This window comes from Otolemur garnettii, unplaced genomic scaffold, assembly GCF_000181295.1.
Source record: "Otolemur garnettii isolate 467f Iridium unplaced genomic scaffold, OtoGar3 scaffold00114, whole genome shotgun sequence".
In the NCBI taxonomy this organism is placed as follows: domain Eukaryota; kingdom Metazoa; phylum Chordata; class Mammalia; order Primates; family Galagidae; genus Otolemur; species Otolemur garnettii.
Window position 1 is genome coordinate 3,296,917 of NW_003852509.1, and position 16,010 is coordinate 3,312,926.

Consider the following 16,010-nt stretch of genomic DNA (forward strand, 5'->3'; position numbering starts at 1 on the left):
AAAAGAAAAAGAAAACAGCAACTTGAAGTACTATATAAAGAAAAGAAGAAATGATCTATAGAAATACAAAGTTTCTGGAAATGAGCAAAGGTTCATCTAAGACAGTGGTTATCAGCCTTCCTAATGCCACAATGTATTTTCATTTTTAAAAAGAGGTCACAACCCACAGGTTGAGAACCGCTGATCTAAGATAATGAGTGTAGTCAGGCCATAGCCAGTGTGGTGACAGACAGCATGAAAGTTAAGTGACTTATATCTGGTCACAGCTCTACAGCTAAATAGATGGGTGGCCTGGAACCGTCCTTATGTAAAAATAGGAGGAATTGAAGTATTGATGATTTAATTTAAAGACTAGATATTAAGTGACCGGGTTTAATTGGATGTCTGTTTTAATATAAGAATAAAATGTTTTGGACATCTGTGCTATGGCACTTTTTCTTCAGCCAAAGCAACACCAAAGTAGATAAGAAAATCAACACACACACATGCTGAGCTTGCTTATTTTATCTGCCCTGGCTTTCTAGAAATGGCCTCTTTTAGCTTCAAATCGAACTCAGGAAAATACCTGAGAAGCATTAGATATTATATATGTTGATCTGTATCTGAACCAGTGAGAAGAAAAGTTAAAACCAAAAAACTCTAAAAAACAAATCATGTTCCTTTCAGTCTCACATAAATATAAAAACAATAGAAAACTGAAATAATCTTTGTATCTCTTAAGTTAACGGGGCAATTGATATCAACCACACTGGGGAGACTTTTTAAAGTAATTTAATCATATCTATATTGAATCTGTTTTATTGTTACTGTATTAGAGACATTATTATTATAGCTATTTTCTTTATTATTTTAACATGACTAAGACAGATCTTAAAAATAGTATTAGGTAGGTAAGTTGAATCACTTTAATTCGAACCTCGTAAATTTTTTATTTTATTTTTCCATCACTTTGATAGCAATGTGAGAGGAGATTTTAACGTTAATATTTTGTTAAGTTTTTAAATAAACGTGGCGTGCTGCTCACTTACTTGGTGATAGTTGGCTTTAGCTCACCTGTCATTCGCAGTGCTGTTACGCACACAATGTAATTCTTGATTGGTTTTATTTTCAGCGCCCTGTGGAGGTCAGTACACGGGGTCGGAAGGGGTAGTTTTATCACCAAACTACCCTCATAATTACACAGCTGGTCAAGTGTGTCTCTACTCCATAACCGTGCCAAAGGAGTTTGGTAAGAATTTCTTATTGATTTATTCCCACATTTCTTTTCACTATTAAATTTTCCTGCCATTTTGTGAGCCAGTATTCTAGCTCTTAGGAGAATAAATAATATTAAAGAAGACAAGTTGCATTTAAGTAGCAAGCTCTCTAAAAATGTTCTGCCTACGCTATGTTCATTATAATATTATTTTTACCATTGTGATACGACATGTTTAAATTCCCTTCCAGGTTTCTGATCCAGAATAAGCAGAGAATTAATTTGGCCTTGTTCTTATTTTTCTCCAAACTCATCCTCTCAGTTGGTGGCTTTTATGTGTAAGGAGTATTGAGAAGTGACGCGTGGGCTGGGAGAGCGTGGTGCATCTCTGTGCACCTGCCAACATGAAAAGTTGCAAATCTGGTCACGATGGGAATCACTGGATCCCTGAGCCAACTTTTGTGTGCTCAGAGATGTAGGAAACAGGCAGAATCCTATTTCACTTGGGGAAACTCAACTTTCTGAGTTTTGCTCCAAATCTGAACAAGTTTTCCGGAGTGACTTAGTCTCTAGAGCGGCCTCCTTGGGTGGTTCTGTACATGGCCTCCTCAATGCCCACACCTACTCTCAACCAGGAAAATTTGTCCTGTATTGGATTCTGTCTTGGAGTAAGCCAGAGAGTAGCATTTGCCATCTTGTGGACTATTTCCTTCTGTCCAATAGTAATATTAAAAACCCTGCATAGTTGAGATTTTTCTTTTCATTATAATGGCAATCACCTAGTCAGAATAAAAAGGAGATAAAAATTAAAATGTGGGAATGCATTTCAATTCTTGACAAGAAAGTTATTTTCTGGGTAAGAAGCTAGTATTTGGGAGACACATTATTTCTGTAAATGTCTCTTATTATTCATAAGCCTCTTAAAATCCCATGAAAACCTCCCCTGCATATGTATATTTTCTTTGTTGTGATACGTGGACAACAATACTTAGAACTGTGTCTAGATACAAAGCTTCAAGCTGGCTCAGATTCTCTCTACTGATGTTTCTTATTTAACCTCAGCCTTAATTGTGTATCTGAACCAATATATCTTTTCACTTAAATGCCGAGAACATGCTCCATTTACTTTATCATAAAATTCCTTTTACTTTTCCTTTCTGTAGATACAACAAAATGTACCTATCTCAGTGGGATGTAGCAGCACTATTCCATGATTTTGACTGAGTACAAAATTTTATTGTTATCATAACACAATTAAGCATCTTCAGCAGAACAAAAGGTCATGTTCCTACCCTAAACACGGATTGTAAATTCCCAGGGTGAGATGTGTAACAATGCAGATTCTCCTACTCTCTCTGAGCAGAGTCCGCTAGTTTGGAATAATGTGGTTACACTGAAAACTTGATGAAAATTCATTCTGCCATTTTTACGTTCTCCCCCCTTCCCTACTGTCTTCTGGGACATTTACTGACTAATTAAATAATTAATTCAAAAATTGTGAATAAAATATAGTCTGTGACCCTGATATGCTCATGGTGTGGGGTGTGAGGCAGATGAACTACCCAAACACAGTGGCTGATGTAACCACAGCCAGGTAGGGAGGGCACCACCTGTCCTGTCAACACCATCCCCCAGTGGGAAGTGATACTAAGGTGTTCAGAAGTCCAGTCTTGCCTTCACTCCCACCCTTTGCTATGAGTCTTTGCCACCAAATCCCCCCTTCTTTTTATCCCCTGTTAACCAAAGCAGACCACCTGCCCCAGTTGTCACCTCCAGACCACCTGCCCCAGTTGTCACCTCCAGAACTCTTGCTCTTCATAGTCAGTTCACTTACTGAAATAATTTTCTTTTTTTCTGTTCATTGAATTCTGGGGGGATTAGCAATATGTCCCTCATCCCCCTGAAACACTAGCTATCCCAAAGGCCGACATCCCCAGAACATCACACCTGCACTGTTTCCAGCTGCGGCACAGACAGCACTGGGCAGTTGATGTCTTTTACCAAATGAGTTTGGTCCTTTGGGTTGAGAGTATCAGTCACAGGTTGGAGCCCAGTTCAGTGACCCGAGGTTGGGAAGGCTCTGACCCCTCTCCAGAAGGAGCTGGGTGTTCCCAGCTGCTAAGGTCCTGGGACCATGTTCATGTCTTTCCATTCCTTTATTTGTAGTTTCTAGCATAGAGTTGATGCTCACTAACCATTTCAAGAAAAGTAGGAGCTATGTATGTATAATTCACTAATTAGAAGAAAGATCCAAGCATTCAGCTTCAAACATGCTAAAAAATTAATTAATTCTTGGAGGTGATGGGGTAGAGGTTTGTATAAGTGAAAGCTGTAGAGAAATCACAACTTCCTATTCCTCTCTCATCCCCAAGAAACCGGCTTCTTAGAGCACTTCTTCTCTAAAAAAAATCCACCTTGCCCCCATATCTCCTTCGCATTTGTCTCTCTAGGAAGTCATAAATTCTGAAAACACCTGCTCCATTATACACCTGTATAGATTTTGTTACGTAAGTACCTATGCGTGTTCACATGCACGCACACAGACACACTGCTGTTGGAGGTGGATTGCCGCCACCGTACTAACAGACAGTGATTCCTTCCCTTAGAATTCAGACATGAGCAACTAATACACACCCTGCCCTTTCTTCCTGCTAATGATTCAAAATGATTTCAGTGCTAACCTTACACATAAATAAGAAAGAGTTCATTGCTCATTGCTTATAAATAAATACTAAATCACAGGTTTTTCTAAATATTACAAAGCCCCTCTGTGTTGTCAATTCAGGAGCACAAGCATCAGTTACATCCAGTGTCATAAAATATGTAGTTGTATTGTATCTGAAGAAGGTGGGGTCACACAACTTACATAACCTGTAAGATAAGTAAAATTATAGAGTGGAATAATGAGCCCTTCCTGTGATATATTGCTAAGTCATGTGTTTAAATGAATTAATATCAATTTGGCTGTGTGTTAGTATGATTTGGTGTTATAAAAACCTTTTGTAAAGAATCTTAAATATCTCATCAAATCACCACAGGGCTTGAACTCTATCCTTCTTTTTTTCATTGAATAAAATGTCACTGATTGCTCAAAGATCAATGACTAGCTTTACAGATACTCTTCTAACACTGTCTCAATGTGCTATTTATTAAAGAAACAAAACAGTCCTCAGCATAACCAAGAAGCAAAATGAAAGCATTTAATCAACTGATAGCTGAAAAAGCAAAGAAAATAAGTTAATAATTAATTTTTTACAAGATTCTTAGGAGAATCAACCTTTGAGCCAATCAGTAAATGTAGGATAGTACAACCCAATCCTCACTACATTTTTTAAAGTATATTGTCCAACCCACCCCTTTTATTTGACAGTGGTGTTTGGACAGTTCGCCTATTTCCAGACGGCACTGAACGACCTGGCAGAGTTATTCGACGGAACACACGTGCAGGCCAGACTTCTCAGCTCGCTCTCGGGGTCTCATTCAGGTAAACATTCAAGATTTTGGCAGTTAATTCCATTTAGATAGCTAGGGTGATTAATTTTAGACTTGCCTTTTTCTTTGTTTTTATGAGAAATTTAATCATCTTTGAATTTTAATGTGTGTTTGAGATAATCTCACTTTACGTGCCAGATTTCAAAAGTATTATTTATCTCGTATATAAAACCATCTGCCTTTATCATTTACTTGCTAAAATTGTGGAAAATATAGTACTTGCCTCAGTAAAAGCGGCAAATATCCAAAGAGATAAAAAATTATCTTACATGTTTATTTTCTATTCCAACAGGAGATAAAAGCTATTAGCATTTTAGTCTAAATTATTCCAAACCTATAGATGCAAACATGTAGAGATTTGTTCCATCCGCACATGCCTAAGTGCCCACACGCACAGACACCAGGCATTGCTGCGCCCTGGCATGCCTGGGAACACATATGAGACCTCATGAAATGTGGGGTAGGATTTCCAACTTATTTTTTGTCCCATTCTTTCACTTAGAATGACACAGACATCTTTCTCTATCAAAAACATAAAGAGAGGGTATCCCAAGAGTCGCCCATAAATTCATCATACGTAGGGGAAATGGGAAATTTTAGCTAAAATTACTTTTATTTACAAAATATCTGTTACACAATTTTGCAAAATATTTGCAAAATATTACGTACCTTTCGGCCACCTCCTTGTATAATTTTATAGTGAATATTTTGTAAATAAAGATAAATTTTTTGTAAATGAAGATAAATAAATTTTGTAAATAAATTCTTTAGCTAGAATTTCCCGTTTCCCCGATGTATGGTGACCTTTGGGGTGCACTGTACATCAAGTGTGATTCCTTTGAGTTCTGAATTGTTAAGTATGTGGCACAGCTTATTTAATGGCCATTAAATAGGTGACCCAACCCTTATTTGTACTATTGCTGCATTTTCCTCATGTACTAAGTGAATCTTCCGAGTTATTTTTACCAAGTAAGGTATTTGCATCACAGCCGTCAGCCAGGTAAGGTTAAGATTTGGTTATTTACAATTGTTCACTATTTTGTTGTTAACCGAAAGTCTTAAGATCCAAGTTTGTTGTGTTCTAGCACTGTTGGGTGATGTCATGTCTGAGAATGCACCAGAGGAGGCATATTCCATGTGCCATCACATAGTAACAAATTCTCCCCTAGAAGCTTAAGCCAATTCGTGGACCTCTCAACAGTGCCTGAAACACTCTTCCTCACCTTGTGTGTACTTTAAAGGGCTAGAAATATACTTCAGATTTTTTATCAATCAGTTAAGGTTTTTTTTTTTGCTTTACTCAGCTTTATATTCTGAGACGTTTACTTAATTTTAAGTAAAATCCTAACAGGTAATTATCAAATAAAAGTGACTCGTCCTGAGTAAATGTTTTACTCAGTACCTGTCTCCTACATTACCAGTCAGTAAGTCCATTTTGATGCTTCCTTCAAAATCAAGCAAAAGTGAAATGCTGAGTACACTGTATTTTAACAGAATGTACAAGCAAAAAACAGTTTAAAAGTCTTTATAAAAGTGATACATTTGGATCTCAAGCCCAAAATATCTTTAAGGCTCAAAACTTGAATATAAAATTTCAAGTTAATTATTGTTTTCCAGAATACTGTTGTCCACCTCAAGGCTGTGTAGTTCACGGATCTCATGCATTATCTCTGTTTTTACTTACAGGTGAAACCTTACCTTTGGCTACGTCGAATCAAATTCTGCTCCGATTCAGTGCAAAGAGTGGGGCCTCTGCCCGGGGCTTCCACTTCGTGTATCAAGGTAACTGCTGCTCCCCGAGTTCCAGTGCTCTTGCCCAGCACTGCACACGCTGTCATTTACAGACAAAGCACTGAGAGGGCTAGGGTTGCACTTCCTCATATGGAACAAATTGAGAGTATTCATATATTTATAATAAAATTATTAATAAAAACATTCCAATTCTTTTGACACCTGAATTTGACATTTCTACCAGAAGGACTCAATAATCTCTCATTTATCCTACACTGTAAGGAAACCAATATTGGTCATGTTACCACTCACTCGCTCTTCATAGCTTGCAAAATAACTTCAAATATAATATTTCATCTAATTAAAGGAGGCATTATAAAATAGTTTATCTTTTAGTGACTGGTTAAAATGCATTCTATAACTCCATATCTTGTTATAAAAACTAACTTAAAAGCCAATTTAACAAAGCCAAACAAAATATTAAATCACTTGTGTGTCTATTATCCTGAGTATCTATTTTGTTTGTATATTTTTCAATTATCTCTTAGCCCTTTTACATCTTTATATATTTTTTTGAATTTAGGGCTTATTTAAAATATTTGAGACTGTTCCAAGATTCTGAAAAGTGAATAGTTTTTTCCTAATACATTTCACCTTTTTAAAAACATATGTATTACAAGAAATTAAAAAGGTATATGGTATACATCATTCATCCCTTTCAGAAGCACAGAACAAGTCTTTGGCTGGAATTTGTAATGGCTGTACTGATTGAGGTCTGAAAGAGCTTATCATCTTCAGAGAGAAACTGTTCCAAAGTAAGAAGCAATACTTAGTTTTTCTAGGTCTCAATTTTGCTGGAGGGTAGAGAGATTACTGGCCACTCTTAAATATTTTCTCAGAATTGGAAGAGAATTATCTCTTTGCAAGGGTGTCCTTCCTTTAATAAAGACTTCTCCAGAAAACACTTTTGACAATGCTGTTTCTGAAAAAGTTATGGAGAGTAACAATGCTGTGTAATTTATACATCATTTCTAATAGTCACAGTCTGCTGGGTGCATGCCCTCAGAGTAGTTCACAGTGAAGCCGTCCAGTTCTCAGCAGTGAGCTGACCGAGTAATGGAAGAGGGTGAGAAAGGCCTTCCCCAAGTCAGTAAAGAGCTCCCTGGTCCTATTTCAGTAGCAATTGATTGATTGCTGATCTTATCAAATTAAAAGCCATTACATTAGTTAAGTTTTGTTAAAATTTAAAACAATGACCCAGAATGTCTGAAAATGGGCTTTGTTAGAGGGTGGCATGCTTGAGTAGCCGACCTGGCTTAGTGGGCCCGTGTTGCTGTGAAGGGAATACCTGAGGCAGGTAATTTATGGAAAAAGGAGTTCCTTTCGACTCAGAGCTCTGCAGGCTGCACAGGAAGGGTTTTGCTGGCACCTGCTCCTGGAGGGCTTCAGGGAAGGCCACCGAGAGCAGGAGGAGCAACAGGGGGAGGGCAGCTGCCAGGCTCCTTTTAACCATCAATTCTCAGGAGACCTTTTTTACTGAGCCTGAACTCATTACCAGACCTTGCGTGAGGATCTGCTGCCAGGCCCCAGACACCTCCCACCAGGCCCCACCCCCAGCTTTGGGATCCCATTTCAACATTGAATTTAGAGAGGACAGACTTCCAGACGCAGTATCACTGCCACTTTCCCCTTCTGATTTTATTCAAATTCTGTGTTGCTTTGCAAAAGCAGGAACACAAACCAAAATTGGTGTGCCACGCAAAGAAACTAGACCACCTGGTTTAAGGACCTTTTTCCCCTTGGAAATATTCAAATTTCAGGCATTTTCTGCTTTTATAAGGAGCTTGTTTCCTGGGATTTTTGATGAAAATCTATCAGATAATCATATATAATATTTCATGAATTGGCCTGAGGCCGATTCCATCTTAAAATGTCATCCTCACAAAGTAGGTATAAAATTATGTTTCTTTATTTAAAGCAATGCTTTATCATTATAATGTATAAGACGTGGAAAAATAGAAGGAAAAGTCATAAACAGGAGGGACCTATTTATCTTGTACTTAAGAATATACAGTGACCCCGAAAGCTTCCCTATTCCATGCAGTTCTAATAACTTCTCTTTCTCGCATTGTCCCTACCACTGAGTTCATGCAAAAATTAATGTCTTTTTTTATCTAAACTAAATTCTTTGGAGATAAAGAACTGAGACCATAATGCAATTTATAAATTATTTCACACCAATGGGAAAAGTTTTTAATACATATAAAAAATTAGATTGAATATTACTTCTTGAAAGATAGTAGTTACAATGAAGCCTAGAGATTATTTGAACTCTATCCCAGAGAAATGTTCTGAAGAGTGTTTTTACACACCACTTACAGCTTCATACTTTCATAAATTATTAAAGACTAAAATTGCACAGGGAATAGATGATTTCCACGATTATAGGAAATCTAACCCTTGTGCACAGACAGACAATTTCATTATAAAGAACTGCCAGAGACTTCAATGACAAATATGTGTAGCAGTGTCCAGGTGCGAATCGGCCTGTGTGACTTCAGATGTGCAAAGACCAAGGTCTCTAGTGTTTTCCTCCCGGCCCCTGCATGCTGTGCTGCTTAATCATGCGGCATCTTAAACAGGGAGGACAGTACCGTCTTTCTGAGTCTGAGAAGACACAAAGGTACAGGGGCTTTGTGTAAAGTACCCTAATGAAGCTGTGCTGGTTGTCCATAGTGGTGGAAGGCCACCTTTCTAGACCATGAGAGAAGACGACCTCAAGAGCACCCACAGAAGGCTGCCAGCCAGGACAGGAGCTCTCCCGCCTGCCCTAGGGTGACTGTGACTTAGCAGTCGTAAAGAGCTTTGTGTGGCTTCTGTTTGGGGCTGTTTAATGAATTATCAGGGACACAAGGCATGCTACGGGGAATGGGCATGCACAATTCACACGTGTCCAGTTACGTAAGGAGTGACGTGGAGGCTGAGACATGTGACCTTATGCCACCAACCGAGTGACAACAGAGCCCCCTTCCCAGCTGTGGCTCAGGCCACCCCGGGTTCTTATCAGCACCAGTCCCTCAGCTGCTGTAGGCAAACAGCACATAGAAGCAGAAGCTTCGGTGAGAAGGTCTCCTGGAGAGGAACCTCACGACTCTCCCCTGAATGTTCGAGTGTCTCCCGGGACTCCCGGGCTCCCGGGCTGAACCCCAGTCTCATTTTCCTCCACGTAAGCAAGCTTCCTTGAAGAGGCAAGAGGAACACAGTTCTCGCTTTTAACAGTGAACGTGTTTGGCTTTGCACATTTTCTTTTAGGCAGCCAGCAAACAGTTTCCCTTTGTGTTTTCTAGCTTCTAGGAATTCCCTAAATGGACATGGCAGAGGGGCCTCCGGTAGCCTTCCTTGATCAAAATATATTCAGGGGAAAAGGAAGCCATGTTTTATATGATACTCCCTCCCAGCTCAGACACAGGGTGCACAGCTTATAAATGGGCCTTTTCAAGCATTTTCTGCTGGGTCACCAGCTCTGACACAGAACCCTATCTCCTGGCCATATCCAACACAGCCACAGCTGGGAAGGGGGCTCTGTTGTCACTGATATGTGCTGGTGGCATAAGGTCACATGTCTCAGCCTCCACGTCACTCCTTACGTAACTGGACACGTGTGAATTGTGCATGCCCATTCCCCGTAGCACGCCTTGTGTCCCTGATAATTCATTAAACAGCCCCAAACAGAAGCCACACAAAAAGCTCTTTACGACTGCTAAGTCACAGTCACCCTAGGGCAGGTGGGAGAGCTCCTGGACCATCTCCCCAGGAAGGGTCCTGGCTGGCAGCCTTCTGTGGGTGCTCTTGAGGTCATCTTCTCTCATGTTCTAGAAAGGTGCCCTTCCACCAGCCTCCCGGCTGTGCCTGAGACAACTCCCTGCCTCCCAGCCATGCCCAACACAGCTCCCTGCCTCCCAGCTGCCCAGTCTGAAAGACTCTCTTGCTTAAGTCTTTTCTAGAGCCTTCATATTGCCAAGACTGTCTTGTTAACGTAGTTAATTGAACAGCATTCTTAAAAATAAACAGAGCTGAAAGCATAAAAATACTTTTTTTTTAAAATTTTTTAAGTGTGAGTAGAGAGAGCGCACATGGAGAGTTTCTTCCCTGGGAGTTCCTCCGAGGTGTGTAGAGACATGTTTTAGTTGATTTTTCCCAGGATGCTTCTCTTTTTAGATGACACGAATTGTGAGACTGAATTGGTTTTCTACTCTAAGAAGGTCGCATTTTTTCTCAAGAGCTTATTAAATGCATACTTTCCACAAAGAAGACAGAGCATAAGTTTTCTTTGTAATTCAGCAATATGTTTGAATTCATTGACTCGTAATAGCTTGTTGAATCAGATTTTCAACTACAAGAGGGACGTGATTTTGAGGAATATAAAATGGCCCTTGGTCACTAACTGAAATAGGCACTGATTCACGTAGGTATTGCAAGTCACTCCCGTATGCATTCAGCGCTATTTCATAATAATTTCCTTGTCATTGCTCTTTCTACCGCATCTACACTAACAGAGGGAGGGCAGGAGACCCACGTGCACGGACCTGCTATTTAGGCCATTTGTGCTGGTGAGAGATGATCAACGAATCTGTCACGTTATGTTTTTGTGCAGTGCCCACTTTCAGTATCATACAAGCCCCAGAGAAAAGCATCTGGTCTTTGAAGCAGCACAGTGGTCTGGCCGAGAAGTCAATCATTCTACTCCAGATTCACCTTATTCCCTGCTCACTTTTCCGCTGCACTGATTTCAATTTTGTTTCACAGCAGTGTGAAACATTTACTAAAAAATAGAGAATAATTACAAGAGAGAACAGAATTTCTCTCTGCTGCTGTCTGAAATGTCCAGGTGAAGGGCAGCAACCCGCATATTGGCTGAGAAGGAAAAGTTATAGAACATTGTTTGATTCCCTCCCTCCTCCCCCGACATTACGTGGAGAGTTGATATCTCAATTTCAAAGCTTTGTCCTGTCCTTTTTTCCCAAGTACCTAAAACTGGTTTCTTCTCTTTAACTTTCCAAACTTCTTCCACTACAAAATTGTTCTCCAAAGTTTAATCCACGTATCATTCATTTATTGTTATTTTCCTTGAAAATGACAAATGTGAAGGTCCTGAAGAATCTGTTAATAGTGACATAATGCTGTGTTTCTCCTCATCTTTGTGAGCCGAGAATGGCAATGATATCCTGGAAATATATGAACAACAGACGGTGTATTTGAAGCCACTTGGATGAGTGGAACTGTTTCTACAAGGAGTGGGTACTTCCCAAGTAATCCACCACCACCGTTGGCAATGTTTCTTTGTATTCATAAAAAATCCCTGCGATGGTTGTGGGAGCTTCCATGCCTTGTGTTTTTTCCTTCATACCGTTTTCAACTGTAACAAAAATACTCAAACATATAAACATGACAAATATGATTTTAAGCTGTATTTTATTATAGGGGTTGAAGCTCCCTTTTCAGATCCTGATCTGAAAATCAGAATCCAAAATACTCCTAGATCCAAAACTTTTCAATATTGGTGTGACATCACAAGTGAAAAATTTCACACTTGACCTCAAGTGAAGGGTCAGAACTTTATTTCATCTACAAAATGACTAAAAACACGTCTGAGTTACTTTCAGGTTATGGAGATAAAAGGTACAATAAACAAAAATGAGTTTGGGGTTCAGTCTTGGATCCTGGCTCCAAGATATCTCATTATGCATATGCAACGTTCCAATATCTGTAAAATCTTGAAATTTGAAACATCCAATATCTTTTATAAGAGCTACTAACCTGATGGACTGTTACAGTTATTCTATATTTCACTTTTAATCATATGGGAAGAAAAGATGAGTTCTCATGCATTATTAATTTTCCACTATAGCTTTCAGATGGTCTGAAATTTTATGACCTTTTGCTCTCTGATTGGAAACACTTCAACACCTCATTGAAGCGCAGTTTAATCAAAACCACCTTCTGACTTACCTCTGAGAGCATTTCTTCCTTAGCAGCAGTGACTCCAAGGGTGTTGGTTATTGTTCAGATTCAATGAAAACAATAAGAATGATGCCATTGTGTTAAGAAAAGCAACATGAAGACAGAAGGATTTTTTTTTTTTTTGAGAAAGAGTCTCACTTTATCACCCTCAATAGAGTGCTGTAGCATCACAGTTCACAGCAACCTCAAACTCTTGCGCTCAAGCAATTCTCTTGCCTCAGTCTCCTGCCCACCATAGATGCCCACCACCATGCCTGGCTATTTTTGTAGAGATAAGTCTCGCTCTTGCTCGGGCTGGTCTTCAACTCCTTGAGCTCAGGCAATCCATCCACCTTGGCCTCCCAGAGTGCTGGGATTATAGGCATGAGAACTGCACCCAGCCAGAACAATTATCTTTAAAGAAGACAAGCACACAAGCACATTATCTCAAAGGACTGTACTTTTGGATGAAAAACTAAATTCAAGGACGGAGAAGCATGGGGTGCTGAGGACAGCGCACACACTGCAGAGGCCGTAACTGTCTCCAGAGAGTGTGTGACAGGCCTCTTTCCCAGCTATAGTATTTTCGGACTTTGTCCCATGCCCCTTTTGATAAATGGGGAAACATACTGTAGATTCTGGTATCCAGAGTAAGCAGCCATCTCACCCACACTGCACGGAGGCTCACCTGGCAGTGCCCACCGCCCAAAACTGTAAGACACACCCTGCCCCCAAAGGGACGGTTGTTCCTTCCAACAGCAAGGAAGACCACACGTCACAGAGGATCCAGGAAGGTCTCAGAAAGCCCCAGCAAGGCTTGTTTCAGTATCTGGGCTCATGCTGCGGAGTTCAGGGAGGTAGATTTTGCTATGGATTAGGTGATGTTGGGCCATTAGGGTATAGAATGTCTTAATTTTGGTCTAACAGGTAGAGAGACAGAGTAGGCCTCTAACTGTAATTAGTTAAGAACTATCATTTATGTTAATCAAGGTGGGGCTTCTTGGCCTCATTTTGAGGTTTGCCTTGTGCTGTTGATTCAGGAAGCATAAATACACATGGTCTCAAGAGAGTGCCCATGGGCGCTCTTGGTGCCAGGAGATTGCCAGATGCCAGATGCCAGAACTTGTCGTTTTTGCCTCCTACATTTAGGCAGAATGATGTCCTTGCCAGCTGGGATAATTTTTTGAACATTGCTCTTTGTTGCTTGATTTATTTATTTATTTATTTATTCTAGTTCATTTAAGTAGAGTGCCCCCTTGAACCACATACCCTCTCACTAAATGCTGAGTGACGACCCAGGGATGCACAACCTGCCTCCCACCCCTCACCAGGGAGAGTTGCAGGTGTGAAAATAAGACATTGCAGAACAGAGCAAGGTGGTGGCCAGGATGGCCCAGATGTCACTAGCCTTGCTCCCAGCAGTGACATCCTAGAGACCTCTCCCTTCCAAAATGAATAGTTTGATTCTGTGTTTCCCATGCTCACTTGCTAACTTTGTTTTTACTGTAGTAACAGGAGATCAACCCTCCTGACTATTACCTGAGAGGGCAGAGTTGCCCTCCTGACTGTTACCTGTGGGGGCAGTGTTGTCCCCTGACTGTTACCTGTGGGGGCAGTGTTGTCCTCTCGACTGTTACCTGTGGGAGCAGTGTTGTCCTCCCAACTGTTACCTGTGGGGGCAGTGTTATCCCCCGACTGTTACCTGTGAGGGCAGTGTTATCCCCCCACTGTTACCTGTGAGGGCGGTGTTATCCCCCGACTGTTACCTGTGGGGGTGGTGTTATCCCCCGACTGTTACCTGTGGGGGCGGTGTTATCCCCCGACTGTTACCTGTGGGGGCAGTGTTATCCCCCGACTGTTACCTGTGAGGGCAGTGTTGTCCTCCTGATTGTTACCTGTGGGGGTGGTGTTGTCCTCCAGACTGTTACTTGTGGGGGCAGTGTTGTCCCTCGACTGTTACCTGTGGGAGCAGTGTTATCCCCCGACTGTTACCTGTGAGGGCAGTGTTATCCCCCGACTGTTACCTGTGAGGGCAGTGTTGTCCTCCTGACTGTTACCTGTGGGGGTGGTGTTGTCCTCCAGACTGTTACTTGTGGGGGCAGTGTTGTCCCCTGACTGTTACCTATAGGGGCAGTGTTGTCCTCCTGACTGTTACCTGTGGGGGCAGAGTTGCCCTCCTGACTGTTACCTGTGGGAGCAGTGTTGTCCCCTGACTGTTACCTGTGGGGACAGAGTGGTCCTCCCGACTGTTACCTGTGGGGACAGAGTGGTCCTCCAGACTATTACCTGTGGGAGCAGTGTTGTCCTCCCGACTGTTACCTGTGGAGACACTGTTATCCCCCTACTGTTACCTGTGGGGGCAATGTTGTCCGACCGACTGTTACCTATAGGGGCAGTGTTGTCCTCCTGACTATTACCTGTGTGGGCAGAGTTGCCCTCAGACTGTTACCTGTGTGGGCAGAGTTGCCCTCCGACTGTTACCTGTGGGGACAGTGTTGTCCCCCGACTGTTACCTGTGGGGACAGTGTTGTCTCCCAACTGTTACCTGTGGGGGCAGAGTTGCCCTTCCGTCTGTTACCTGTGGGGGCAGTGTTGTCCTCTCGACTATTACCTGTAGGAGCAGTGTTGTCCCCTGAGTGTTACTTGTGGGAGCAGGGTTGTCCTCTCAACTGTTACCTGTGGGGGCAGTGTTGTCCCCTGACTATTACCTGTGGAGGCAGAGTTGCCCTCCGACTGTTACCTGTGGGGGCAGTGTTGTCCTCCTGACTATTACCTGTGGGGGCAGTGTTATCCCCCGACTGTTACCTGTGGGGACAGTGTTGTCCCCCGACTGTTACCTGTGGGGGCAGAGTTGCCCTCCCGTCTGTTACCTGTGGGGGCAGTGTTGTCCTCTCGACTATTACCTGTAGGAGCAGTGTTGTCCCCTGAGTGTTACTTGTGGGAGCAGAGTTGTCCTCTCAACTGTTACCTGTGGGGGCAGTGTTGTCCCCTGACTATTACCTGTGGAGGCAGAGTTGCCCTCTGACTGTTACCTGTGGGGGCAGTGTTGTCCTCCTGACTATTACCTGTGGGGGCAGAGTTGCCCTCCTGACTGTTACCTGTGGGAGCAGAGTTGTCCCTCGACTGTTACCTGTGGGGGCAGAGTGGTCCTCCTGACTGTTACCTGTGAGGGCAGTGTTGTCCCCCAACTATTACCTGTGGGAGCAGTGTTGTCCTCTCGACTGTTACCTGTGGGGGCAGTGTTGTCCTACCGACTGTTACCTATAGGGGCAGTGTTGCCCTCCTGACTGTTACCTGTGGGAGCAGTGTTGTCCCCTGACTATTACCTGTGGGGGCAGAGTTGCCCTCTCGACTGTTACCTGTGGGGGCAGAGTTGCCCTCCTGACTGTTACCTGTGGGAGCAGAGTTGTCCCTCGACTGTTACCTGTGGGGGCAGAGTGGTCCTCCCGACTGTTACCTGTGAGGGCAGTGTTGTCCCCCAACTATTACCTGTGGGAGCAGTGTTGTCCTCCTGACTGTTACCTGAGGGGGCAGTGTTGTCCCCCAACTGTTACTTGTGGAGGCAGTGTTGTCCTCCTGACTGTTACCTGTG

At 42.1% G+C, this 16,010-nt stretch overlaps 1 protein-coding gene across 1 annotated transcript in view; it reads left to right on the forward strand.

Moving 5' to 3' along the window:
* The window catches only part of CSMD1 (CUB and Sushi multiple domains 1), a 1,810,668-nt gene that overhangs the window by 1,589,049 nt on the left and 205,609 nt on the right, over window positions 1–16,010 (forward strand). The window contains exons 31-33 of the mRNA XM_023517585.1: window positions 1,112–1,228; window positions 4,566–4,679; window positions 6,374–6,469. Coding sequence (XP_023373353.1) covers window positions 1,112–1,228; window positions 4,566–4,679; window positions 6,374–6,469 — 327 coding nt within the window. The remainder of the gene's footprint in view (window positions 1–1,111; window positions 1,229–4,565; window positions 4,680–6,373; window positions 6,470–16,010) is intronic.